The sequence below is a fragment of the Callorhinchus milii genome, unplaced genomic scaffold, assembly GCF_018977255.1.
Source record: "Callorhinchus milii isolate IMCB2004 unplaced genomic scaffold, IMCB_Cmil_1.0 Scaffold9, whole genome shotgun sequence".
Lineage (NCBI taxonomy): Eukaryota > Metazoa > Chordata > Chondrichthyes > Chimaeriformes > Callorhinchidae > Callorhinchus > Callorhinchus milii.
This window is the reverse complement of record NW_024704750.1, coordinates 7,833,226-7,861,208: the sequence shown is the minus strand read 5'-3', so window position 1 is coordinate 7,861,208 and position 27,983 is coordinate 7,833,226. Positions and strand designations below refer to the sequence as shown.

Here is a 27,983-nt window from a genome sequence, read left to right as displayed (position 1 = left end):
GGACTCCATGGACGGAGGCTGGTCGCCCGAGCAGCCGGCCGAGGGGTGCGAGCAGCCGGAGAGGCGCAGCTACCTGAGCCGGAGGATGGAGGAGAAGGAGAAGGAGGCCGAGGCCGTGGAGCAGCAGCAGCAGCTGCAGCAGCAGCGGCGGGAGGAGGCGGGGTCGGGGCTGCCTCCCGTCCACCTGGGCCTGGAGATGTTCCGCTCCCTCACCGGCGACTCCTTCGACCTCTTCACCCCGGACTCGGAGGTGTCGCTGACCTACCCCGAGGCCGAGGCCGAGGCCGACGCCTTCTTCAGCGAGAGCGACCTGTCGGTGGACCGCAAGCTGAACCGGCCGCACAGCACCCGGCACCACCGCTACGAGGTGGTGGGGGAGCTCGGCTCCGAGGAGGTGCGCTGGTTCTACAAGGAGGACAAGAAGACCTGGAAGCCCTTCATCGGCTACGACTCGCTGCGGGTCGAGCTCATGTACCGCGAGCACCTGAAGGAGATGGCGGCGGCGGCGGCGGCGGCGGAGGAGGCGGCGGAGAGGCCGGGTCGGCCGGGCCCGGGGCCGGGTCAGGACGGCCTGTCGCCCGGTGTGGCCTCTGTGTGTGTCCGCGGGGGACTTTACGAGGTTAACGTGGTGGACCAGCAATGCTACCCGGTCTACTGGCACCGTGAGTGCACGGCTTTGTGTGCGCCGTATGGGTTGAGGCTCTCTGTGGTTATGATCCCTCCTCTCTCTCTATCTCTCTCTCTCTCTCCTCTCTCCCCCTCTCCTCATGTGTCCACCATCACTATCTGCGCTTTGGGACGTCCTCCCGACGTGAAAAGCGCTGTATCAAATGCAAGGATTATTATTATTATTATTATTATCTGATACCGAACCTGACACCCTCTCACACGACACCGTCCTCTCTCGCAACCACTTTAACCAGTCGATGCACTTGGACACGGTCGTCCCGCGAAGGCGCTGAGAGGCGCTGCGCCGAAGGCAAATGTCGTGGTCGTTATTACCGCAGTCGCAATTCCTACAGAGTGCACAGTCACTACTTTACAGTTAACCCGACATCCCACAGCGTACGCAGCAGTCCCTACACTTCACAGTGGCGGTAGTAGCAGTAGTAGTAATCATCGTCGTCGTCCTTGCATTTGATCAAATGCAGTTTTCATTCATTTCTTTATCAGTTTAATTTACGCAGCGTTTTACTGATTTACATCCGGCAGTTTGGTCGCAGGTTCAAGAGAAGTACGATATTTTAATCTCTCACTCTCACTGGTGGTTTCTCCGCTGTGGGTGTCACGGATGAAATGACACTTCGGATGAAGTGGGACCTGCAGCTGCTTTGAAGTTACTGAACTACTTGGTGTTTAATTAGAAACGTCATTACTGGTGCCCTTTTACTCTGTTCAGTTCTGTTGTGCATGGCTCCCCATCCAGGCTGTTTCCACAAGGTTTAAATTTCTAGTCACAATAAATTCATTATTTTCAAGTTGCCACTTCAAGTAAAGGATCAAATCGATGGTGTCAATATCCATGATCATCTTTAACTATGGAGAGTGTAACAGTGCTATTCAATTGCTGTTAGTAATACAAGCGCTTTTGTGGAAATCATGATTTCACTTCAATAAATTCGCTTTCAATAAATGTTGAAAGCTCCACTAGTGAGCAATTGAATTGTGTGCCATGTACTAGAAATGCTGCACCGTTTTGTCTTGATTAGTAACTGCACTGAGAAATTAATGAATTGCATTTGCAATTTTTATCTGGGATTTCTCGTTTTGTAGACATTTCTGAATCTTTGTTTAAAAAAAATATTCAATTGTCAAGAGTATATTGGGCCACATTGAATCGCAGAATATTTTGTGGATGAGAAGAAAAATGTTTTATAATTGTATAAAAGAGCCGATTTGTTTGCTTGTTCATACCGTCAACCATATGTTGACTGTCAACCCACCTGTTTTGTTTAACTGAGTACAGTAATGCTGCAAATTATTGCTGACAGTGCTTCCAGTATAGGAATTGTAATTGGCTCAATCATTGCAATTTGTAAACTCCAAAGGAATTATTCAAAGAAACCAATGCTTTGCTAAAATCTGTGGTGCTGATATACTGTGGGACATTTGCTTGAGCATGAATTTACCCAGCGGCCAAAATGGTATAGAACAGAGGAAGGCCATGCAGCCATTGAATGGCCTTCGTCTATTCTATACCATTTTACCTGTTTGTTAAGTCTTTGCAGATCTTTTAATTCTAATATGCTGCCCTTTCTCCATAACTCTTAATATCTTTACTACCCAAGTATATATCTGTCTTTGTGGGCCACATCTTCACAACCCTCTGTGTGAAGTAATGCTTCCTGACTTAATTCTCGATGTTCAGTTGTGAGATGAACGTAGCTTGCTTCAAATTCCTGTTAATACTTGTGTAATACTAGTGCCCCTTCTCAAAAGTATAGAATTAATTGAGAAACAGATGGGAAGCGAAACCAGTGTTGCAGCAACAAGTGGTTTGGTTTTCAGAAACAAAAGCTGCTGTATCACTGATCTGTCGATGTGACAATGACTATCCTGTAATTACAGGTATGTCAAAGACATCGGTGGTGGAACAGCAATCACCTGACTTTGATTCATTGAATTCTAAAAATTAAACACATTTATCTTTACAGCCAATCCATTTCCACTGCAGTAAGTAAGACTGCTCTTTGTCACTATGAACCGGTGTTGATCATACCCATCTTGGATACGTTTCATTGCCAGTAGTCTTATAGACACCTTTCAGCAGAAGTTGTGACGGTATTCACGTGCGGATGTGCAGACTTTTAAGTACTATTAATACAGTATTTAGTGAAATTACTTACCAGTATAAATGGGGTAGCTCTGCTAAATCCATTTGTGGATTCAAATGCTGAGCCTGGATTATGGTGCACGGTATCAAGCTCGGCTGCAGGTTCAAAATCATTGATCCATCTGTGGGTGGCCGTCTGGCTTTTACTCTTTTTTCCTCCTCCCCGAAAATCCACTATCAGTGACCTGAATTCACACCAGATGATAAACACTCAGATTCTGTTCTCTTGATGGGCAGGGTCAAACGAGATTTTGTGCAGTTTTCCTTGTGCTAATATTACAAGTACAAATCCTGTGTTCTACATTAATTTTTTATGTTGGCATTGGTAAAGGAAATTGGTTTGGAAGTGTAATAAAAAAATCCATAGGTATATGATCTGCGAAATGCTTCAAGTGAATTTGATCAACCTCATAAGTGGATACATTATAATGTTTGAGTGTCACACTATCAGCTGAATTTGTTGTGGTCAGCAATGAGCGCCGCTTGTATTTGTGCCTGTTCAGCGGTCTATCAGCTTTACTTGTAGAGAAATTTGTTGCATCATCTTGCAAGACATGGCGCTTCTGTTTGTGATGCCTGAACAACTCGGTAACCGGGCAGCTCCAAAACCTTATTTGTGATTAAATTGTTCTCAATCCTTCCTGTGCACTGGTTTTAAAACTTTTAAGATGATAACAACAAGGTTACATTTGTATAGCGCCTTTCACGTCGGGAGGACAGTAGCGATTTACTACTAAATAAACCACCATTGGATTTCTTAGGGAAATAATCAAATTTATCCAAAGTTGTACTGGATTCATAAAATAAGATATTCTAATGGACAAGTGAATACATGGGTTAACAGTATGAATGAATCCAGATCAATGCTGTGTTAAGGTAGCCAAGCAGTTGAGCTTTGTGATTCTGGGGGAAATTCAGCCATGGTTCTTGTTCTGGAAGATGTGTCCCCAGTGGAGATGAGAAATAACTTGTATTTTTGTAGTGTCTTCTCATGTCAGTATCTGATGACCTCAAGTTCCAATATGGAGCTTGAACAACAGAAATTTTTGACTCAAAGTGCCGGAGTGCTGCCAACTAAGCCAAGCTGACTCACTACATCTGTAATGGTTTTCCTTTTCCCCTTCCTTCCCCCCCACTAACCCTCCCCCCCCCCCCCACTGGTACAATGAACAGAAATGCTATAAGGAAGGGGAACAATACAAAGAGTGTGTGAGAGGAAACAAATGTGCTCCAAACAAACACAATTCCCTCAGGGTCTGAGTTTCCCGATTCTAAGCATGTGCCACTGTGCCTGGCACGCAAAAAAAATTGGATATAAAAGTTTAATATGATGGATGGAGCTTCAGTTGATGTGAGTACATTCCATCTATTCATCACTTCCATGTATGAAATTAAACCTGGGAGCGAGATTGAGTTTGGAGATGTGAAACAGAGAGTGTGGAGAAGACAATGTGCACTCTTATATTTAAAAAAAAACTTTCCCCGTATTGCTCATAATTAAAATACAGATGGCATACTAAATTAGGGCTGGCTAATTTCTAAACCAAATTAGAAGCATGCTGATCTTATAATGAAACATATTCTTACAGAAATTTACATTGATGATCAAGCAGGCTATAAAAGGATAACTGCTTGTAGTCTCACATGGTTCGTTTTGTTCGTGGTTTAAACAATATACTCTATTGTGGTCGATTTTAACTGACGCAGCTTTGGTGGTCAACCAGCTGTGTGCATGGAGTGTCAAATCTGAAGAAAAAGTCTCTTTTGCCCTTCCCCCTCTCAAATAATTCCTACTTGAACCCTCCTCCATAGGTACACAGGACAGGCACGTATTCACCTATCATTTGACTATGCTCATGACTCAGGTGTTTACATTTTTTTAAATGTTTAAAATTTATGAACCATACATAGAAAACCAATAACTACAAAAATAACTGTGTGTTGAAGTCAGGTTGCATTATTTATCTCCATTTTCATCTCACCCCCATCTTTGTATCACTCCTTATTTCACAACAAAAATCGGGTCAAGTTGTGCTCACTGGTACTAGCTTTACCTGCGTTTCAACTTTGCAGAAGTGGATACGATTCCAGTGATGCGTGGTCAGTGGTTTATCGATGGGACATGGCAGCCTTTGGAAGAAGAAGACAGCAATCTGATTGAAGGTGAACACCTCCAATCTTTTCGGGGTCAAAGGATACATGAAGGTTTTGAAATGGATGTAGCCAAACCTATGGATAGTAAAGATGGTAAGATGAAAAAAGACCCTAACACTGATCTCAGACTTTTCAAATCATTCTTGCTAAAGTAAAGTACGTTGGTCTTCTTTAGCATCTTAATGCAAAATAGCTTCCATTTTAATCTCGGAATAATAATTTCAGGGTTCTAAACTCTGACCTCTGCAGATGCATTTCATAATATAATAATAATCCTTTATAGTTTAAATTAATATATATTTTACATATGGTCTTAAAACTTTTGCAGGACAATAAGTTTGACTTGTGGCTTTCCAAAATCCATGAATAAATTAAACAAATTGAGATTTTTTTTTAAAGGTTTGAGAACTATTGCATTTCATTTTAATCAACAAAAGTTCACAACGATACAATATAATTAGTTACTAGAATGGCACAGCATCATAGTATCTGTGAGACATTCCCCAGTGTGAAAGTGGGCCGGTTTCTCTGATTCTCTTGCTAATTCTTCATTATAAATGTAACCTTTTAGTGTACATTCTTTGATATTTTTAAACAATCTGGAATTTGTCTGTTAAACTATCTTCAGGAAAAGTTACTTATGATATGGCATCCCACTCAAACATAGAACATTGCAGTTTAACTTGATGTTCGGCATTTAATTTCGATCCTTTTTGGAGTTTGGTGAAAAAGAACCTTACCAAACTTCATGAGGTCCATTCCCTCGCTAGGCTGCTTCTAATTTTATCTGTTATTAGGTAAGTTAGACTTCAGTATTTTCTAAATGACCTATTGGATGATGAGTTTGATTTTAAAATAATTAGAAAGATTGTATATATGTAAATATAGGTCATTCAAATGCCCGTTTTCCTTATTAAAGCAGCAGGTACATTACCCATAATCATATGAATCAATGTTATAGTCATGGTCATACGTAACGTAATCATTCATAATTAATCATTATTTACAATACTAACTTAACCACCTCCCCAAAATAAACTTGATTTCAGCCAAGTCATAAATATTGAAATGCTTGACTATTGTGCTGTTTTGGTGCTTGCCTACTAATTCTCTTGCACTAAGGAAACATTAAAATATGTTTATTGAGGTTTTAAAAGTGGGAACTTTTGGGGGAAAGAAAGCCTTATTTTCAAAGTCTATGAATTGCCTTTCTAATTATTTAATTGGCCGCCTTTGTCAGTACCAATTACACAGACACTTAGATTATTTAGGGGGGGAGAGTTGGTGGTACAGATTCTACACAAAAATATACAGCTGAACACAATCGTGTATTACTGATTCTTCAGATTTGCCATGTTTAATATCGTTATCAGTCAGCAGGTGGCTACATGTTCTCATTATCTTAGTCTGATGTTGATTGATATTATAAGGTGCAATGTTAAAAATGACAGGTTAAGTGCTATATCTGCCGCTATGACTGACCCAGAATGACTTGTTTTTTTTTTAAAAAAAGAAAACTATTTGTGTGAAAAGTCATTCAAGAGAAAGTGAAATGTGTGTTTAGAATCATTACTGTATCTTGAGGCCAAGAAACCAGATTAGAGCAGAAGTCTAATAGTCATATCACAAAAAATAACATTTGTATATCTTCAGGTATGGGAAAATATTAATCCTTGCATTTGATACAGCTTCTAAAACATCAGTATTTGTAGGCAAACACGGCTGCCGATTTGCACACAGCATTATTCATTTATTGTCCAGCAGAACATTAAAATGTTCTGCGTCTGGATTCTTTCAGTCATGCCCCTGAGATTAATTATTCAGGTTTAGCATTTATTCATGAACAAGTGTTGATGCTGCTAGAGAGAATGCTACAGAAATTGCGCAATAACTGAATGTTCTTCTGAAACACACTTGCTTTGTGAAATTATTTTAACGATAAACTATTTTCTTTCTTACCCCACTCCCCAAAATATTTGTAGCCCTCCTCCTACTTAATTAATATTCCATTTTAGCTAAGTGAACACTGCTTATAGTGAGTGTCTTGTCATTTAGAAGATTGACGAGGCACCACAAAACAATTTACTATATTTATGTCATTCCTTCACAATGATTGCCCAAGTTGAATGTAATCCCTCCAGGTTTGTAATTAAGGCTCCTCACAGATTAGGCTTTTTCCTAGTGGGTCGGAGGTGGTTTCCTTAATGTATGAGATATTTTCATTGCTGTAACTGGGCGGAGATTCACTTCTTATATGGGTCTGGTGAGACACTGGTATCAAAACCTAAATTTGAATTCCTTATGTTGTGTACAAGTCCTGCAAGATAATAACACAAATTAACTCATTACACTGGATTTTCTAATGTGCCAACATATTTGAGTTTACAACTACTTACCATTCAAACATGGCTGATATTCTTTCAAATGAAGTGGGGCTGTGGAATAAGAGCATAATGAGGCAGGTAGGAGAGCAATGAAAAACCAATACTGGTCTGTAATGTGGGTTTTGTGAGAACTAGCCATGAGGTAGATTAATAGGACAGTGCATTTCACCTCTGAGTGGTAAGAGCTAAATTTATTTCCACGATTTTCTGAGCACAGAGCTCCAAATGCCTAAATGGCTTATTTAAGGGTGGTATGCTAAGACAAGAGTTTGGGTTTTTTCTACCAAAGGAGGGAGAGAAAAATCAATTCACCCAGGCCATTTTATAAATCTCCTGGTGGGGTGAGTAGCTAGAGAGGCATTGGCAGAAGCTGTTAACCCATCTTATCTGTCTGCCTTCTTGGAGATGGTGTGCAGATAGAAATATATTAGTTTCATTAAACAAATTTGCCGATGGATGGAATAAACTGGCATTTTAGAATTCTGTTTGCCTGACAGAAATGCATAGGATCTGGTCCCTGGTCTGAATCTGATGAGTAATTTATGAAATTAATGACTTTGTTTATAAAATTGGAAAATTTGTGCTGTGCAGAGATTCTCGTGTTTGTTCACAGATGCAGGTGTTACTGTTTCAATATATAACCTAGACACATTGGACCATTTGGGCACATTTTGTTTGCATGTTGCTATTTTAATTGATCCATATGCCTGTGCAGGATGTAATAGATTAAATAGATTCTGGTGTCCAAAGCACACCAGAATGAAATCCTGAAGTCTACAGATGATTTTGCTTTTGTCCAGCTTTTGCATGCAAAGGATGCTTGCAACATCAGCCATGTCCTAAGGTTGGGACAGAGATCGCTCTATCATTGGAAATAAATACAATGTGATGTACAATTTACAGGGGTTAAAAGGAGTCTGCATTATTTAAACATTAATCTTTAGAATCAAGTGGAACTCTACATGATTAGCACAATCGCTGTAATTGGTGTGGTGAAGTACTTCTGCGTGAATATTTAAAATACATTTGCTTTTCTGGACAATGTGCCACTATGTTGTGTAAAATCCAGTTCCTAGTATTGCAAATTTTACCAGGTCGTCTGAGACAAAGGGATGTGGATTGTGGAGAGTGGGGCATTGGAAGAGGTGGAGGATGTATTTACACCTTTTACTGGTGCTTTTTAGATGATGCTCAACACTGCTCTTCAGACAATTTGACATATGTCCTCTCGTTACTGGCTCCCTTATCAATGGAAAACGTCTCTCTAACTACCCTAACAAAGTCTCTCATGAATTTGTACATTTCTATAGGGCCCCGTGTCAAACATCTCTATTGGAATGAAAACCGGCCCTGCTTCTCCAGTTTCTCCTCATAACTGTAGCCTTTTATCCCAAGAATCATTCTTGTAACAACAATAAGAAGATAACATTTGTATAGCGCCTTTCACATCGGAAGGACGTGAAAGGGAGGTGCTGTAAACCTCCTTTGCACCCCCTTCAAGTCCCTAACATCTTTCCTGAAATCTACAGTTTTGCTATATAATTTTCAGCAAAAGGAAGTCTTAACACTGTGCGCAATTGGCTGCCGCGTTTCGCCCAAAAATATACAGTCAATTCACTTTACAGTCTATTCTGTGAAGCACTTTGAGATGTCGAGAAGATGTGAAAAGCGCTATATCAAATTCAAGGATTATTATTAATATTCAACAAATGTAAAGTTAAATTTACAGATACAGTCTGTATTAAATTTGAAATACTTGTTGAATTTTTCTCTTCAACTGCATTTTTGGCCATCTTTTTCCCCCACTTTCTTCCTCCCTTCTCCCCCCAAAATCACTTGTGTGAAGCTCTTTGAGACATCTTCCCTACAATTAAAACCACTATAAAACTGTACACTGTTTATCTTTTGTAGGTTAGCAGGATTTGGCATAGACTAAACTTGTTAATTGGATGAAAACTAAGTTCTTTAGAGAAAATAGAAGGCTACCCAGCAGAATGGACACTAAGTATCCCATACACATTTGTTTCTAGGCATTAAAAAAGTCAGTCAGCATTTGCAAATTTTAGGACCATTGCCGTTAAATTTTGAGTTTGCTGTAAACAAAATATTTGCTTTTAAAAGTCAAATGTGTGAGATGCTGAACGTAGCTACAGATGTGGATCTAATCTTAGTCCTGATTATGCTTTAAGCAGAAGGGAGAAAAGCAGGATTATCCTCTTAGGTAAGAATATTGTAGTACCTGAGCTACCTCTGGCTACCAGCGACTTTCTCACAGCAGATGATTCTATATTCTCACCAAAGGAATGGATGAGTAACTGATTGAAATGTAAATTGAAGTTTAGTTCTCTTAAAATCTCTTCCCCTTTCTAAGCCCACCCCCTCCACCCCAATAGCTTGGCTGAGGAAAAGTGTTGGTTTATCTAGAACTAGTTGATTATCTTCATGATATTCAATATGCAAAATATCACAGTGGGTCCTTTTGAATTACAGTGTAAGAATAATTTTGGCCATCTTCCTGGATTGCATAAGATATTTACTAACCTGTAACTCCTTTATCAAAATAGTGTGGAAATGTCTCCATCCTGTTAAGGCTAAGCAAATCTTAAGGCTGTTCAACTGAATGACCTTATCACAAGTGTAAAACATTCCTGCGATAGCTCTGCGATACACACTTGCAGTATGTAATTCCTTACTTAGGAAATAACACTGGGATGCCAAACAACAAAAGTACAGTTGTATAAGCTAATGAGTTGCAATATCGTGTAGATCTAGTTTATGTGACAAGAGGATTTGCCCCTGTACTTTTTTTTCTTCTGCTTTTAGGTTTAGGTAATTGAAGTGAGAGCCTCCTCTTTAAGTTTCTGCAACATAATTTACTTTTTGCTCGTTTTACAGTGCACCAGGTCATTTGCATTGAGTATGGTTCCAGATGCAATGACTTTGCCTTTCTCTTAAGTGCAAACAATTCACAAAATATGTTGGGGAGGCAACTGAAGATATGCTATGAAATATGAACACGGTTGTGCTAATTATATAGAACTCCAACCTATTATAAAAGCAGAAAATAATGCAACTAATGAGAGACTGAGGCCTGGCCAATTACTGGTGGTTGGGAGATTCTTGGTGTGACAACCCTAGATTGGGCATAAGGCTTCAGATGTCATAGGTCCTGAGATTTCATAATTGATAGTAACCTCACATATGTGGGTAAGATTTTTTTTAACAACAATTTCATTTACAAATATGTTTAGATATAATTGAGCATTATAATCTTAGCTAGTGCTGTGTAATGTAATTTCAACCTTAAATGTGTCCATGTTAAGAGTGTATTTTGAGTTCTCAAGACCTACGTAATCTGAAGATGATCAGTGAAGCAAACACGAAATCCATCAAGTTCACTTTTTTTATTTTGTTAGTTTTCTCTCATCTGCCTCCCTTCTACATTCCCTTTCTGTTCAAATGGAGAGGATATAAGGAAAGTGCAGACACTGCATGTAACAAAAGAAAACGTTCCCAAGGTACAGTAACAATATTCTGCAGTTTCGCTATTGGGTAGAAGAGCTTTCCAATTAGACTATACTCTCCTCTCCTGAATCTCTGACAGCACCGGAAATATGCTGTCCTTGAACATTTAATAATTTTCTTTTCACTGCTGTGCCCACAAAAATCCTGCTGTATAAAGCCTTTATTAAGTGCTTAATTTGCAACTTCTGGAGATTTTTTTTGGCTGGCAACCACATAATGGGTTGCTTTTAGTGTATGCTTTTAGGAAGAGGAAATAGTATTACCTATCAAGGAAATGCAAATTAATTTCCTTGGAAATGAATACTAACATTTTACATGCTAAGACCTGCACTTCATGAACTGTTGGACTAAGACTTGTTACAGGTTAAACTTGATTGCCCAGCATGGCCATGATAACCCACCACAGAAGAAAAACACATTTAAAGACTTCTGATTTATGCTTCAACCTGAAAAACCCAACATGAAGTTCATGAAGTGCTTCATCTAATCTGCATTAATTTACTAATCCCTGAATCAAGCATGCCTCCTGATCACTGATGCATGAGATAACAGTTTTGCACTGTTATGAGTTGAATTAGTAATAGACATTGCCTATGTATTGTAGAGTAGGCAAGAATCTGCCTTATGAAAGCATGTATTTTCTTAGCATTTCAAATGTGTGTGTCTTTGTTATCTGCCACAGCTATACATAGCTTAAAGCTCAGCCGCAACCACGTAGACTGGTACAGTGTAGATGAAGTTTACCTTTACAGCGATGCAACCACATCCAAAATTGCCAGGACAGTTACTCAGAAGCTGGGGTTTTCCAAAGGTACAGTATGGCAACTATTTTCTTTCACTGAATACAGAATTGTGCAAATATAACAATAAAGCTATTTTGACGATTCAGGTTGGCTGTTTTGGAAGAGCATATGTTGCCACGGTGTGCTAATAAAATCCTACAAGTAACTTCAGACTGTGATTAGGCCCATTTTTAGAAAAAGGTTTTAGCTTTATTATTGCTAAAAATGTAAATTCCCTTTTTGACCTTTTGAGAAGAATAGAATTAATTGTATGATCACAACAGCGGTTTGTTTGTTTCCACGAGTTGATTTCATAACTTTCTAGACATTCCAGTGGCTGAAGACGTCTTTTAAACGCGTTTATCATTTGGTTATGTACGCCATGGTTATGTATCGCGTACATACCACTGGCTTCAACACAACTTGGGGGTGTGGGTGTTGACTATTTTTCAATTAATAATTCCTAGTCTTTTGTAAGCGGAACCGCAGAAATGTTTTAAACAAATGACAAATGTAGAATTAACTGCAGAGTTGTGTTGGAATTCACAATAACAAAATCAGTGCATGTGAAACAACAGTTGTCAGATGGACAGTTGAACTTGTCTACAAGCAACTGATTTAAAAGATAGTGTCCCAGTGTGCTCATAACTAAAAATGTTTTCCTTCATAACTAATTGTAAATATTTCTCTGATCCCTGCAGCATCCAGTAGTGGGACTAGACTACATAGAGGATATGTTGAAGAGTCTTCACTGGAAGACAAACCTCCCCTCCCCACCCACATTGTCTTTGTTATACATGGAATAGGCCAAAAAATGGACCAAGGTCGCATTATCAAAAATACAGGCATGTAAGTACTATATTACAAAGTGTCTTAAACTGGAGTAAAAAACTGTTTATTTTCTGTACAGTGATTTAGTGCACATTGTGGAAATAAATTCTGCCTGGGTTTAAATTTACTCTGCAAGTTCTGCAAAAAAACAACTTCAAAGTTAGCATGAGTCTTGAATTTGTAAACCAAAGTGGTTCATGTTAATTTTCTTTTTTTAAAAAAAATCAAAACCAGTGTCATGTTTCCTTTTGAAGTAATTCTGGAATCTCACCTTTAAAGGTTCTATTATGGCTTCTATTGTGAAGTGAGAGAAATATTTCTGTGTAGAAATACAATACAGAATTATATTTGTATAGTACCTTTCACGTCAGGAGGATGTCCCAAGGCGCTGGGATGAGCAACATTGGTAATGAATGCATTGTATCGTCAACTTTGGAGATCGGCTAACATAAAAGTTTACAGGGTAATTCCAAGTAACGTCATTTTGGACTCGTGTCATTTCCTGATCGTACGAGTTCAAGGTCGCTATTCCTTTCAATGAAGAAAAATGTGCATTTGTTCTATTAGGCTTTAGAAATGTGCAATTGCGAAGGGATGAGATCATTTAAATTGCCAATTGTGTGACTGGTCCAGCTGCACATGGATAGCTGAGTAATAGTCATTGTTTACCTCCTAAAAATCTAGACCGTCACATCACCAAGTGTTCCAAAATGCTTGTCATGAACAATTTAAGCAATAATTAGAACCTTTCAATCTTTGTCTGCACATAAATGTATATCACTGTTTGTATACAAATGCATGTTGCTGTGTGAAAGACATTATAGTCCATAAAATACACCTCCACTTCCAGATTCTTCAATTCTGCTGAAGGTTTTATCTTTTACTGGAATACTATTCCATAGAGAAAGGATGGCCTCTGATAATCTTACTCTGTGGCTGAGCTTGTGTGACTTTCATTATGGTGCGCAGCTCATAATTCTGACATTAAATTTAAATGTCATTGTTTATTTATAGTTGCTGCTTGCAGTATTGTTGAGTATCTGTCAGTCATAAATAGTAAAATCCAGCAAGAGATTTACAGCCAATGAAACCAGTCAGCATCAAATATGGTTTCTTGGCAGAAATGACCTTCTTTTAACCTGGCCCTCTTTCATTGTAACATGTGGCATTCCTTAAATGTTTAGAGGCTCAACAAACTTAACAAGGTGAAGACCACTAAAGTGGTGTATTCTTGTCCTGCTAGTACCATAAAAACAGACGTACTTGTTAGTAGCTGAAAGCAACCTTGAAACGTGGGAGATGGGGAAAGGATCACAATCTATTTTAGTTCTTAGAACGGTCAACAGTTTAATTCTAACTGCGATGCCACATTACTTCCTTCCACTGTGGTACCTGGTGTGTTTTCCTCAAAATATAGCACAGCAACATGTGGTTGCTAATAAAAGCCTGCAAATAAGGACAGTACCTCATTCTGAATTAAGATTTGCACTGTGGAATTCTATCTAAAATTGGAAATCTTTTTTTTGAACCCTGGTAGCTGTAATCCTCTCACCCACTGATTTGCTAATCTTGTTTTGCTGGTTTCTAGAATGCCAGTGATTCGATGGATTACTGTGAACGTCTATAAAATGACTACTCAGAGTTGTATAAATTCCCACTTCATGCATTGACATGTATATGTTTGCCTGGGCATTGATATTATTGGAGGATAGTTCGGAGGCATCAACGTTGTATATTATTTCCACGAGAGTCTGCTCATAAATATGTTGCATTCATGCCATAAGTGGAGATTTATTCCATCGTGGGCCTTCTGCAACTGAAATATTCACATTTTTATTCATAATATTACAGTGTGAATTCAGCAGAAAAATGAAACTATTTTTGTATAGCGCAAGAATATGAGTTAACTGCTTTTACAAGCATGTGATCCAATGCTTGTACGTATACCTAAATGTAATTATTTTTCTTCACAGAAGTATGATTATTTACTGAAAACCAAGACAGCGATATTCCAGAACAAATTTGTCACTTTCCTTTTAACAATGTGACATTTTACTTTCTCTGAAGACTTAATTATTGCAGAAAATTGCTGTCTTCTTGTAGCAGTTGGTTAATCCAGCATGGAGGGAGGCTGGAGAGGTTATAGGGAAGGTAGAAAATAGCAGTTTTAATTATAGCTCTAATCTCTAACCCTAAGCAATCTTTGAGCACATGTGACTGTAAAAAATGTTATTTGGGTGGAGTCCAGCTTTAAAAGCTTCATGTTGGATGTGGACCTGCGAAAGTGCTAGGTTATGCACATTTTGCGCCCCAATGGTTCTGTTTTTAGTATTTATTTACAGAGCATTATGATAATTCAATGCACTGAATGAAACAAACTCAGGCTGAGCATGTATTAACACTGTTGAAATGTTCACATGACTAATCTATTTTAAATAGAAAAGCTCTCCCACTAATGAGGAATGTAATCATTTTACGAGAGTGAGTAAGAACGTAAATATAGAAAGTGAACCTTTGGGCCATTGCTTGAATTGCTTAGTATAGTTATTTGTTTTACCATGTCAGAGAAACCAACTGCTATATAATAATAAACTATTCATATATAATGATTATTTCTTTGTAATATGGTGGAAGATTACTGTAATACAAAGCCATAATTATGTGTTTATAATTTTGTCCACTTGGAATATCTAAGTATTATCACTTGGCGTGAGTTATGTGTACAATCAGCTTCTGGTCCCAAGCCTATGCCAACTTGTTGCTGGTGGTTCCCTGATATACATACGGGCAATCACTTTTGAAAACAAATGTAGTCAAATATTTGGGTAACAAATGGTTATGAAGCTTAAAAACTATTGGATAATTGTTTATGTCTCTTCCTTTGCAGGATGAGAGATGCTGCGAGGAAGATTGAAGAGAAGCATTTTGCCCTCAGTACGCAATTGGAATATGTTGAGTTTTTGCCAGTGGAGTGGAGATCAAAGCTCAGCCTGGATGGGGGTAAATAAATGTAAACATGGGCATTGTTAGATAATGTCTTCTTGTGGGATTGGGTTTAATGAAATTTATGTGAATGTGTTACTGAATCTTCGAATGTTTGAAGGCCTATCAAAATTCGGATGATTAAAAATTCTATGACGTTGGGTAATATTTTTAATGCCGAATGTTTTAACTGTTGAAACACAAATGTTTAAATGTTTTTCTTATTTATATCAAAAATATCACAATAAATAAGCAGGGAGATGGGTTCCTTAGTTGGGTAATAATTGACACTGACTGTCCACCAGCTTGGAACGTCCCCCTGACTTGAAAGGCGCTATACAAATGTAATTTTGTTGTTGTTGTTGATAGAGATTTTAAAATGGGAAACAAATGTACTCGTTGGGATTTCTAGAAACACCATACAGTTTGTTTTTACAGAACATACATACATGTAGAAAACAGATTTATAGAATCCCACTTAAAAGAACGCAGAATACAATACAACATCTTTTATTACAGGGAGGATTTTTTTACGCAGCATCAGAGTTGTCGCTTTTTGGCAATGAGTGCTTTTCCAGTAGCTAGGGAAAGTACAGTATAGGGCTGCCAAATTCACTGCTGTGTTTCTTTTACTGGGTCCAAATTGTTCTTAAACTGCATACCCACTCACCTCAAGGCTGTCATTTGTAGGAAGGTTCAGAAGTGGAGCAAATGTTCACATAATATATTTGTGCAGTGTTTTTTTAAAGTGGCTGTGTTTCTGAAAGAATTAAAATGTTAATTTTCTAGATATTGTTGAAAGTATTACACCTGACAAAATCCGTGGTCTGCGAGACATATTAAACAGCAGTGCCATGGACATCATGTACTACACCAGTCCCCTCTACAGGGATGAGGTAAGTTATCCTTTTGGTGCACATAATGAAGCTGGTTTGGGTTTCTCTCCCTTCCCCTTTCGTCTTGCACTCATTGGCTCTTGCTAGGGGATGGTTTCAGTAATTCGTCCAAGTAAGTCAAGATGCTAAGTGTTGGAAAGCTTTGTGACTGTGGAAATATTACAGCCTGAGCCCAGTCCTCCCACACACGTACACTTTCCAGCATAGCTAATGGGTTAGTGAGTAGGAATCCTAGTCCTGATGTTTTTTACCTCTTCCCCTGGTTTAGGGGTTAGGTCAATTGATGGTGTAGCTAAAATCAAGTAACCCAGCATCAACTGGAAATCAACATCAGTACTTCTGTACTACCTATAGAGCTTAGTGTTTAACTGGTGCCATATGCACTAAAGACCCTCAAAGGAATCTCAACAATGCATGAACTTATCAGTGGTACGTGCTGAACAAGATATTACATAAAGTACATAACACTGGGGAAATATTCAAGTTTCACACTCAAATTTTCATTTTCTTGATTCTTGGCATTTATAATTTACAGTGAGCTCTGGATGGAAATATGAAGTTAATAGTGACTAGAGTGTGAAGTAATAAACAAACTTAAATTTACTTAATGAACAATCTTAAGAATGCAGACTTCTATGGAAACATAATAAACAAAGCTTTTCATTAATTATTGCTGTCCATGTTAAGCCATTCAAACAGAAAATTGCAGTGGTAACTGTTACTTAGAAATTTGTTCTTTTGAGCCATTACCAAGCTGAATCTCCCGACTCATTTTATTCAAGAGCATTTCCTTCTTCTCTTTTACATTGTCAACTTAAGCTCTTTTATGTTTCTGTCCTGCCCTGCTGTTGCTGATTAAAAGTAAAGAAAGCTTTTATTTTAACTATAAGTACTGTCTTTTATCTGAGGGAGGGGAGGTCTCCTTTCCCTAATGTACTGTTACTTTTCTGCCTTTTTGCCAAGTACTGGATACAGTAATCTGTGTTATGAGCACAACTAGTGCCTTTGTGTTCCCTTGTACCATGACTGTGCATTTGGTTAACCCATTCATACACAGCTTGAAAAGCAGATGCTCCAGTCTGAGGTAGCCAAAAGAAATTTTGTAAAAACGAGAAGCAAACATATGACCTTTCAACAAATTCCACTTCTTGGGTATAAAGTGAAATCTTTCTTTAATGTTTTAGCTAAGGGCCCTTTCCTCAAACTTAACTCAGCGATCAGCCTTTAAGTAATTAGTTGAAGCTGCTTTAATTCATACATATGAAGATGGAAATGCTTACTCCAGCCCTTTCCTTCTCCCTTTGAATTCAGGGAGCAAAGTAGCAATGCAACCACTCGGTGTCCACATTAAGTTCTTAGCCCTAGTCCATGCTTCATTTTGATTCTGCTCAGAATTTGCTATTCAAGTGAAGGAATGCTGTTATTGAGTTGTGATTGTTTTGCACAGGAAGTGGTGTCGGTGTAACCTTTAGAGTCAAAGATTCCTAAAAAGTGGAAAATAATACCAATGCTGTCCTTCAAAAATTTAAGTATAGATTGAAAACCGGCAACTCTTTTCCCTCATCTCGTACTGGAAATTCTGCTTCTACCAGTTAGGCAGCTCTTGATTTCCTCAAAAGGCACAAAGAATATCGAAAAAGCACCAATATCCTTCATATGAAAAAGTTTTGGAAACCTTGGTCTAGTTTCATATTTACAACAGGTTTCAGAAAACAATGCATGGCATTGTGTATTCCTAACTGTGACCCACACTCCCCTCTGTTGCACATTCAGATCATAATACACTGAACCACATTTGTCAGTGGGCTGTAACATTTCTGTATGTACTCTGTCCTTCAATATACAGTCTTTCCTTTGATGTTTTGTTGCCTTGTCCACACACGAGAATATCCATTACTATTGCATTCTATTCCACACATGGTGAAGATGCAATTGGATACAGCACAACCAGTTAAAAACAAAGCTGAAACACCTGCACCTCTATGCATCACAGTTTTGTAGAGTCACATTTTAGGCAGTAACATTTGTTACAAAGGTGAGGTTTGAGAGTTTTATCTAAAACATGATAGCTACTACTTGGGTTTAAATTAAAATGTTAGTTCATTTAGATGCAGCTGCACAGCAGAGGGTGCCCAGTTATATATGGGCCAAATCCACTTTCCTCATTGACTGATCCAGATTTGGCATGATGAATGTTGACAGTTGGGTTTTGTGCTTTGACTCAACTGAGAACTAGGCATTGGGCTGACGCTCAGAGTTGGGCAGTACGGAGTGGGAATTGGGATTATAAAGAACCTAAGGAAATAAGTACCCGCCCATTTTGACCCACTTTAATACTCAATGGGTGTGAGAAGGAATGAGATTCTGATGCAGAATGTTTTGGGATGGGTATTACGACTGCTTTCTAATGTTTGAATGGCTGTGACATTGCTTGTCAGTGTGTCAGCCAAGCCTAATAGGAACAGATGTATTAATACCGCCAGTGGCTTAAATCTCTTTGATCAAAAATAAACTGACTTTGCCAATGTGGAATCTGGTGTAGAATTTATTCTGGTGTAGTACATATCCCAAATAAGTTGACAACTGCAGTGCGGTTGATTGTCAGAACATATATTCTGTCTCAATATGCAATCCATTTGAACTGAATGTGTCGTGGAATATGTGTCACACAGAAATGCTTTATCTGGTCTTTTGATGGTGGTCATTCAGTTCTAATTGAGTAAAGTTGTAAAGGCACCAATGTTTTGAACAACGGTTGGACAAATTGATTAAATTGTTAAACTCCTTTGAACTTATTTCACTCATTATTTCAGATCAAGTTGCCATTACTGATGCATTTCTATCTTTATTTGATTGAATTGCTTTTTACAACAAATTTATTGAATTGAATTGGATTTATCTACTTGTGTCTTCAGAATGATCCATATTTGTTATTAGGGAAAGATTACACGTGTATATTCATAAAGCTGCTGTGAAGTCTGTCTACCCACCCCCCCCTCTCCTCTCAACTCTGTCTATACTGTAATGAGAGCCCGTCGGATCATTATACATTTTGTTTTTTGTTCCCCTACTCATCTCAGATTGTGAAAGGCCTTCAGTGGGAGCTAAATCGGTTGTATACCCTTTTCTGTTCTCGGAACCCAGATTTTGAAGTCAATGGTGGGAAGGTTTCCATAGCGGCCCATTCACTAGGCTGTGTCATCACTTATGATATCATGACTGGATGGCACCCAGTTCGCTTTTATGACCAAATGATTCATGATGAAGAAGAAACAACTGAAAGTCCTATGAGTTTTGAGGAACGTCAGCTCCTGGATGAAATACTGAAGACTAAGCGGCGGTAAGCTCTTTGACATGTTCTTTTACGTTAACATTACCTAAATGTAAGTTGTTAGGTTTCATAGAGAATGGTAAATACGATGTGGCCTAGTTTAACAGGTTCATTGAGATCATTTGAATTTCTTATGTAATATATTAGTAATGAGTCATTTTACAAAGCATTTTTACAATAGTATTCCTAACCTCTGTTCTGAATATTCTTCTTATGTTGAGCAAAGTACAAGAAAAGGTTCTTGTGATAGGAGATTCCTTCCTTCCTTGCCCACAAAATATAGTCAATTCACTTTACAGTTATATTCTGTGAAGTGTTTTGAGATATCTCGAAGACGTGAGAAGGCGCTATATCAAATGCAAGAATTATTATTATTATCCTCTCCCTCTCTCTCACCCTCTGTTATATGGATTGATTCACTCTTGTTTCTCCCTGAGTTCACATAAACTTTCACAAGCTCTTCATCTTTTCATTCTCACTGTTGAAGTAAATATTCATTGCTCTCAGTCTCTCCTTAGACCTCAACTCTGTTTCGCTTATTCTTTCCTGCCTAAATCAATAAACATTTCAAGTTGTCTTTTAGCATCATGTATTCACTTGACGTATCTTATTTCTCTGCTACTTTTTGAGCCTTGGTGGTGAATTGAAATGATCATCTGAGATCTTCAGTTCCATGGATAAATAAAATGGGTCCGAAAGCATTTCAGTACTCCTGTTAAGAACGTGAATTAAAAATGACCACATTTACATGAAGTACACATGCTGTTTGAGCCAGAAAGGAACATAGATTTTAGAATATTTTTAAAAAAAAGATATTCACTGATGTTTCAATTTAATTTTGCAGATTAAAAAAATTGGAACAACAATTAGCGCAAGTGAAAGCCTCATCCCCATTGAAACCACCTGCTTTGCAATTTAACGTGAGTTTAAAAGTACACTATTTGCATCATAACATAACAACATTTAGGCCCTTTGAGTCTGCCCCGCCATTCAATCATGGCTGATCTTCTAATCTAATTTCAGCTTATCTGGAACTACAGTCCATTTGATCCTAAAATTTAGACAAATCTTAATCCCTTTCCTTTATTAATTTAAATCTCTTACACCCCCCCACCTTGGAAAATATAACAGTATTTTCTCAAAGATATGCAGGAGTTTTAGTGGACAACATAGTCTGTCTCAGTATACTAAAGATAATCTTGATTTCTTAAAACTTAAAACAGATCTTGAATTTTGTCAGAACTGCCAAAAAATTCATTGATGGACACTGGCTCCAGATTTTCCTATTCTGTAATTTCATCTCTGGTGAATTTTGGTTTTCAGATGAAGTGAAACATTAATGCGTTTTCCCTTATCCAAGCCAAGATGTCAAACATTGATGCAGGAAAGAAGTCCTCCAAATTGATAAAAGTTGAGGACCAGTCAGATAATTGATCTTCCTCTTGCAGTTAGCTTTCTTCAAAGAGGAAACATCTGCACAAAAGAAGAGACTGCTTACTTTCACTTTATTGCAAGCCTTCTGCCTTGATCAAAATTGCTCATGCCATTAAATAAACATGCAGGAATTTTACAATTTGCAGTTGTGGGGGTGGGTGGATTGCACTGTTTCTTCTGCAAATCCCTTATAATAGATGCCATAAACAGAATTTCTAGTTCTTCTTTCCAATGAAAGAGGAACTAGAACTATTATCTTAGTCCCCCACCCCCCGAAAGACTATTCTGTGTCTGCATTCTGACTTTCAAGAGGACACGTGATGTTGGATGAACAATGGATTCATTAACTACCAAGTCTTGTAAAGCTAGATACTATCACACAGACTAGCAGTTTGTAGTCTAAAGTACCAAGTTTATGTACAGTGCACCAAAAACAATTGTGAGCTAAATATACATTTAAGCAGTAGAATTTAACTACAGTGATCAAGATAAGCATGTCTCCAAAGAGCTTAGTTCTCCGACCATATGTTAGGTGCACAGTCCTAAACAACCTGTCTTCTTTCGTCTTTTTCGCCTTCTATTGCTTACTTACTAAATAATGAGATTCTGTTAAGCAGCCACACAACATGTAATGATGATTCCTCGAGTTCACGATCCTTGGCTTAATTGCTTGGCCAAGGCACAAGATTCACTTTGAAATCTTCTTGATGTCATCAAAGCCATTTGCTTCTAGCTAATTAGAACAAACATGCTTACTCTACACTAAAATAAGCGTCAGGAGAATTTTGTTTACATAGAGGGTTATTAGGACATGGAATGTCCAACCAAAAACTGGTTGAAGTAGAATCCATAATGGCTTTTAGGCCAATGTTTGAAAAATAATGTGAAGCAGTATGGGGAAAAGGTAGAACTTCAAATTCTATTTCATCAAATCCAGATTTTCTATTTTCTGTCCTTCCAGGTTGAAAATTTCTTCTGCATGGGCTCCCCTCTAGCTGTTTTCCTAGCATTGCGTGGCATACGTCCTCAAAGCAGTAATACTCAGGATCACATCCTACCAAAAAGTATCTGTAAACGCTTGTTCAATATATTTCACCCAACTGACCCTGTGGTAAGTCTTCATTTCAGAGTGCCTTAAACTTTATGTAATGTCTTGAACTGTGAAGTAATCATTTGACTAGCCTCGTGACTGGAACTTTTTAGAGTGAAACAATGATGCCTCTGTTAATCTAGGTTCCACCAGACACAAGTCCATAGGAATAAAATAGCCATAATTTAGCATAAATTGCGAGTCTCATTCAAAAATGCCTGGTTTGAATAAATTCACACTTTAGGGCACAGTGAGTGTACAGTTCTGAGGTTGGAGATGAATACTGCTGGGTCAGGCATCTAAAATATTGACAGACTATATTAAAAAAAATCCTTCAATCCTTAGAGTGAAATGGTTTTACTCAGGGAGTGTAAAATTGTTCAGTTTTTTTAAAGTGCCCTTGTTGTACAACTAAAGACTTTTCAAAATCTTATGGGGCATAACTGTTCAACGTTCAGCAGAACTTTTTTCTATGTCAGTGGATTGTCTTGATGTTTCACCACTTTATTGTATGTGCAAAGCGTTAAAAAGAAGTCAACCTTCAACCCGCCGGAGCATGAGACTTGACTTGACTGGTGTGATGTTCTATCTTGATTTACATGTAGGCCTACCGACTTGAACCCCTGATCCTGAAACATTACAGTAATATTGCACCCCTCCAGATTCATTGGTACAACACAGGTGTCTTAGCAGCCTATGACGAGGTTAAGCCAGTCTACATCAAACCAGCCAAAGAGTCAGTGACCGTCTCGGCAACTACCTCAATTACAGAAGTGGAAAACGTAGCCAGTCCAAGCACCTCACCTGTCTTGTCTCGACGACATTATGGGGATTCAATAACAAGCCTAGGGAAAGCAAGCATAATGGGTGAGAAACGAGAATTGTATGTGTATGTCTGCACGTCTTTTTTTTTTCCAGCTGTTTTAAATAGTTGTGCATTGGAGAGCACAGAATGAGTAAATTTAATTTATAACATAGGTTTCGTAAAGGCATTCTTGTTTTCACTGTGCTTTTGGTGATCATTCTCTAAGTAGTGTACGTTTCACCCACAGATACACATTGGCTATACAGTATCGAAAAGATGGATATCCCGTCTTTCCCATTATCCTGTTTTATAGTCTCCTCCTAATCCAAATTTATCCCCAAATTCAAAGTAATTGGCTGTGCTTCTCTCATTGTTTGTGGCACAGACATTTCCAATTAATTAAATGTTTGCCAAGTACTTTGACATGTTTATTTTTAATTTGAAAGGTGCAATGTAAATGCAAGTTAAGTATATTTAAGAAAATGTACAGCAGAAAATACTGAGTGCTTGCCTTTGCCAAGTCTTAATCACATATGCAAGATGTTTGCTAAATGGGATATCGCGTGGGCAGTGTCTCTTGCAGTTGTCTCATGAAAATCTTGTGACATAACTGCTGCCTTTCTGCCTGTCCACAGTGTGGCAATTTTTTTTAAAATTCTATACTGGATTCTGCATACATAAACTGAGCCCCTTTGAAATGGTAAGTATTCCACATAACTTTACATAGAACTAGTTCTTTTTTAGATTTAAGATTTATCCATGGACTGTGGAATATGAACTTCATGTACAGAAATTAGGTACAACCTTTTAAACATCTGTGTGCAAATGATGTTAATTACTAGCGAGAATATCTAAAATGTTACTCAAATCGTGTAGCACGGCTCTGTGCCACTGTCAAATTGTTTGTCCACTAGGTGGCAATAAAACTAGAGTCTTTGCAGTTTGGGATTGAGAAACTATTCAAATAAAATGATCCAAATGTTAAGGAGCGGTCTGACTTGTTTGAGTATTAAAATTATTGACTCTTTTTTGTTTTGTAAAATATACCTCACTGTTTTGTTGGAAAGAACGGAGACAAAAAACATTTAAATGTGAAATTGGCCTACACTTGGAGTTAGTATTTCCTGACGCAGACGCACTAATCTTGTGTGCATTGTTTAATATAATTATACAACAGCTATCCTGAATGATTACAATAGATTAATTGAATTTTTTAAAAAAAAACAGTAGGGCACCTTAAGTCAGTTTGTTCTTGTGATAGAATGTAATTTCAGTCAACCAGGTTTTTTTTGTACTGTAAATTACTACATTTGATTTACCAACCACTTCTTTTTCTTACAATCAACGTTGAGAGCTTTAAAACAGGTAAACCCACAGCTTCTGATCTGCATCAAGTAACCTGAATTTAGTAGTGCTCTGTCCTGCATAGAAAAAGCACTCGCCTCAATCCTGCAGCACCTTGAAATCTTCATAATATATCCTGCAGTTTAGTTAGATTTTTGGAGAGATTTTCACGAGGTTTCAAATAAAAGAATTGTAAAACCGTATCAGTAATTCCCCATTGAAATGGTCATGTCTATCTTCCTCCTTAAAAAATCTGTTTGACTGTGTATACAGCAGCAGAGTCTAAACTCTTCACTTCTCTACTGAGTTTACAACTTTGACACTTTATTTTGGTCTTTGATATCATGAAGAGTTCATATTATTGGAATTCAACTTATCTGAAAAGCATCTAGAAAACTGCAATAATATAACCTCTTGATTTTCTTTTCTATAGTGTAAACATTCCCAGATTCTCAATAGCTCAGTTATCTAATGCCATATCTCAGTATAATTGTCCAGCACCACCCTGTCACCAGAATATCTATGCTAAATATCAGAAATGGACACTACTCTAGTGGGATAAGACTAGTGCATTCTACAAACCCACCATTAATTCCTATGACATTTACCACAAATTCCTGAGGCATCCTAAAATCTTGTTTGCTTTCTTTGCTACTGCTATTGCTGCTCCTCTTTATCCTGATGATTTTACAAGATGAAATAAATATTAAAATTCTGTCCTTAAGGATTTTTTGTTCAAAGAAAAATTTTAATTCGTAAACTTGTCCCACTAAATTGGACGTGAGATTTATTTTACACTCCTGGAATTCAGCAAAGGAATCCACCAGCCAATTTACTTCACAGACTCTCCAAAGCACCTCAGAGCATCTTGGATCCAGAGCACACTTTGAAATGGGTAGTTCAGATCATTTATGGCAGCAACAGGCTAGATATCTAAACAGATTAGTTTGGCATTAAGATGCTTTGCGATACATAGTGCTATGCTTCACCTTTATTCTGTGGATCTGATATTTCCTCTTTCGATCCGGTTCATCATGCAAGACTGATGATGTGTTTTGGAACATTCGCTTTAAACATTAATTCTGAAACCATTGATGGGGTTTAACAATCAAAATATTCTACAAGCTGCTTTGCATTTCCCTGGCACACACAGTGATAATCATCACTATAAAAAAAACTCTTCTTAATAGTCTTTTAGGCTTTTTATGCAGATTTTGCATGTAAGCATTATGAATATCTTTCCAGCTTTACCTAATTCCCGTCCTTTGTTTGTCAGGAGCTGCACACATAGGCAAAGGTATTGGTGGAATACTGTTTGCAAGATTCACACGCTCTGGTGCTAGCACTGCTCAAATCAACTCCGAGTCTATAATGAAGGAAGGAACAGATGGAGAAGAAAAGAAGACAACAGACAATCAAAGCAGTCCATTCATGCATAATTTATCACGCAATAATTCTTACCTTTTGGATGGTGCACGTAAGTCTTCAATTCCCAAATATTGTTCATTAGATTTTCTGTGAGCTGGAAACATTTAAAAGGGTTAATTTTGTCCTATAGTTCTAATGATATTTTGCACTGCCGACTCATATTGGCTGAACTTTAGACAGGAAACGTAATTCTGCCTTAAGACCACCTCCTAAAGTGGATTAATTTGGACCCAGGACTAATTTATATCTGTCCATATGAACAGCAATTATTGTTTTTCATCCGTTTGGGTAAATTGCAGAAGCTGGAAAATTGAGGAAACAGACTTCCCATTTTCAGGTCTCTGCTGAAGACCTTTCTTTTTGACCGTGCCTTTGGTCGCCTTCCCACCCCTCCCCCAGGCTCAGTCCCGGGATCCTAAACTGTAAAGCGCTCTGAGACGCCGTCCAGCATGGAGGGCACTATACAAATCCAAGTTGTTGTTGTTGAAGCTTTAAAACAAATGATTGTACGTTATGTTTTAATTTCATGCATAAACTGTATGTACATTATTTAATGTTTGTGATTCAAAAAAAACTCTAGAAATATTGTAACATTGAAACTTTTCTTCTCGCCCAAAACTTGTAATAATAATGTAATCATTTCTATTCTCTTCCTTCAGTAGAACTTGAGCACCGGATTGATTTTGAATTGCGGGAGGGCCTTGTAGAAAGCAGATATTGGTCTGCAGTAACCTCACACACTGCTTATTGGTCGTCTCTAGATGTTGCCCTATTCCTTCTTTCATTTCTATACACAAAGGAAGTACCTGGAAATGAAGAAAATAATATTCTATCTGAAAACTGACACAACCCTCCACTCCCTGATATTTTTTTAAAGGAGGAGGCACTGTGTTCACATGGAGAACTGTACAGAGAGACTGTTGGTACTGCTGCTTTAAGTGCAATGTAAAGCCAGGAATGCCGCTTGGTTCGTGTTCTAGGGTCCACAACGACAACTGGAGAAATATGATTGTCCTATTTCTAGATGGAATAGTCAAACTTGACTAGTCACGACCATTTTTTCTTTCCTACACTCCTTAAAATTGTGATTAACTATATTTCAGATACATGAAGTATTTTATTAAAGTTCTAACCAACTGTTCTGTTAATAACTAATTAACACTTAATAATGTGCAACCGTAAACTTTCAGACCTATTTGTAATTTATTTTTTATTTATTTTTCAAACCTGTGCAAGCTATATAAATACTTCAAGATTGATTTTCAACTAGGAGTGTAACCCACTGCGAATGCTGACATAGTTTGCACTTTATACTGCCGAAATAGTTCTACATTTTAAAAGTCTTGCATTATTGTACAATTGGGCAATGTTATTAACAATAAACTGTTTACATGCTCGAAGTATAGAAACTTATTTTCAGTGTTTATAATTTAATACGGTACCACTAATTATTACTTTTTTTTACACTAACATTTGATTCACGTTCAGTTTATTTGTGATCCATGTATAAATCCATTTAAATTAGGTTTTTTTTATTCTGTGATAACAGAGCGAAAAAAGCTGCACTGATGTAGTTCAGGAGGAGCTGCACTGATTCATTTTCCTGGTGCTTTGTTTTGGTATCAGTTTTTGTTCTACAAATAAAAGTCCTGATGGTTTTACACAACTATGTGTTTGATTTTTTTATGTAATCTCAAAAACATCTCACCACTGATGGCTGTTTTCACCTCAAAATAACTCAATTCGTAACACAAAGACTGTAACATTTCAAAACTTCCTCTGACGACCTTCAAACCGTATAACACTCATTTCATTTATACTTTTGTTTCTGATTCAGTTTGCAAAATTCCTTTACATCTATGGGAATGTTGAGCAGATCTAAGAACTTAACGTATTGACTTTTACTCCGACTCACATAGGTTTCTCTTCCATTTGCCTTGCAAAGGACACTTTCGTGTAGTCATTCACCTTTGTTTTTTTAAAAAAAAACAGACCAGTTTGTGCCATGCACACGAGTAGGAATTGTTTTCTCCAGTTTTAACCATTTATAATCTGCCCTCTATCCAGTCAGATAGGGCTCGGTGCTTGTTATGATGTAAACAGTAAGTGAGTTGTATGCACTAATTACTGAATGCTTTTGAGCTGGCTGGAAAACTAGCAGTAC

At 37.8% G+C, this 27,983-nt stretch overlaps 1 protein-coding gene across 6 annotated transcripts; it reads left to right on the top strand.

The window, feature by feature from the left end:
* The first annotated feature begins 164 nt into the window (after positions 1-164).
* Positions 165-27,485, top strand: ddhd1b (DDHD domain containing 1b). Of its 6 annotated transcripts, none has more exons than XM_007888154.2 (13): positions 165-662; positions 4,907-4,996; positions 10,788-10,889; positions 11,579-11,707; positions 12,380-12,527; positions 15,397-15,509; positions 16,281-16,387; positions 19,468-19,727; positions 20,563-20,638; positions 22,114-22,263; positions 22,848-23,109; positions 25,668-25,868; positions 26,479-27,485. In XM_007888154.2, the coding sequence occupies exons 1-13, from the start codon at positions 197-199 to the stop codon at positions 26,661-26,663; spliced, it is 2,289 nt and encodes a 762-aa protein (XP_007886345.2). In that variant the 5' UTR covers positions 165-196; the 3' UTR covers positions 26,664-27,485. The 6 variants fall into 6 exon arrangements, with proteins under 6 accessions (XP_007886345.2, XP_007886344.2, XP_007886343.2 ...); XM_007888153.2 differs by having other exon boundaries at positions 4,907-5,080; positions 26,482-27,485; XM_007888152.2 differs by having other exon boundaries at positions 4,907-5,080.
* Positions 27,486-27,983: the final 498 nt, after the last annotated feature.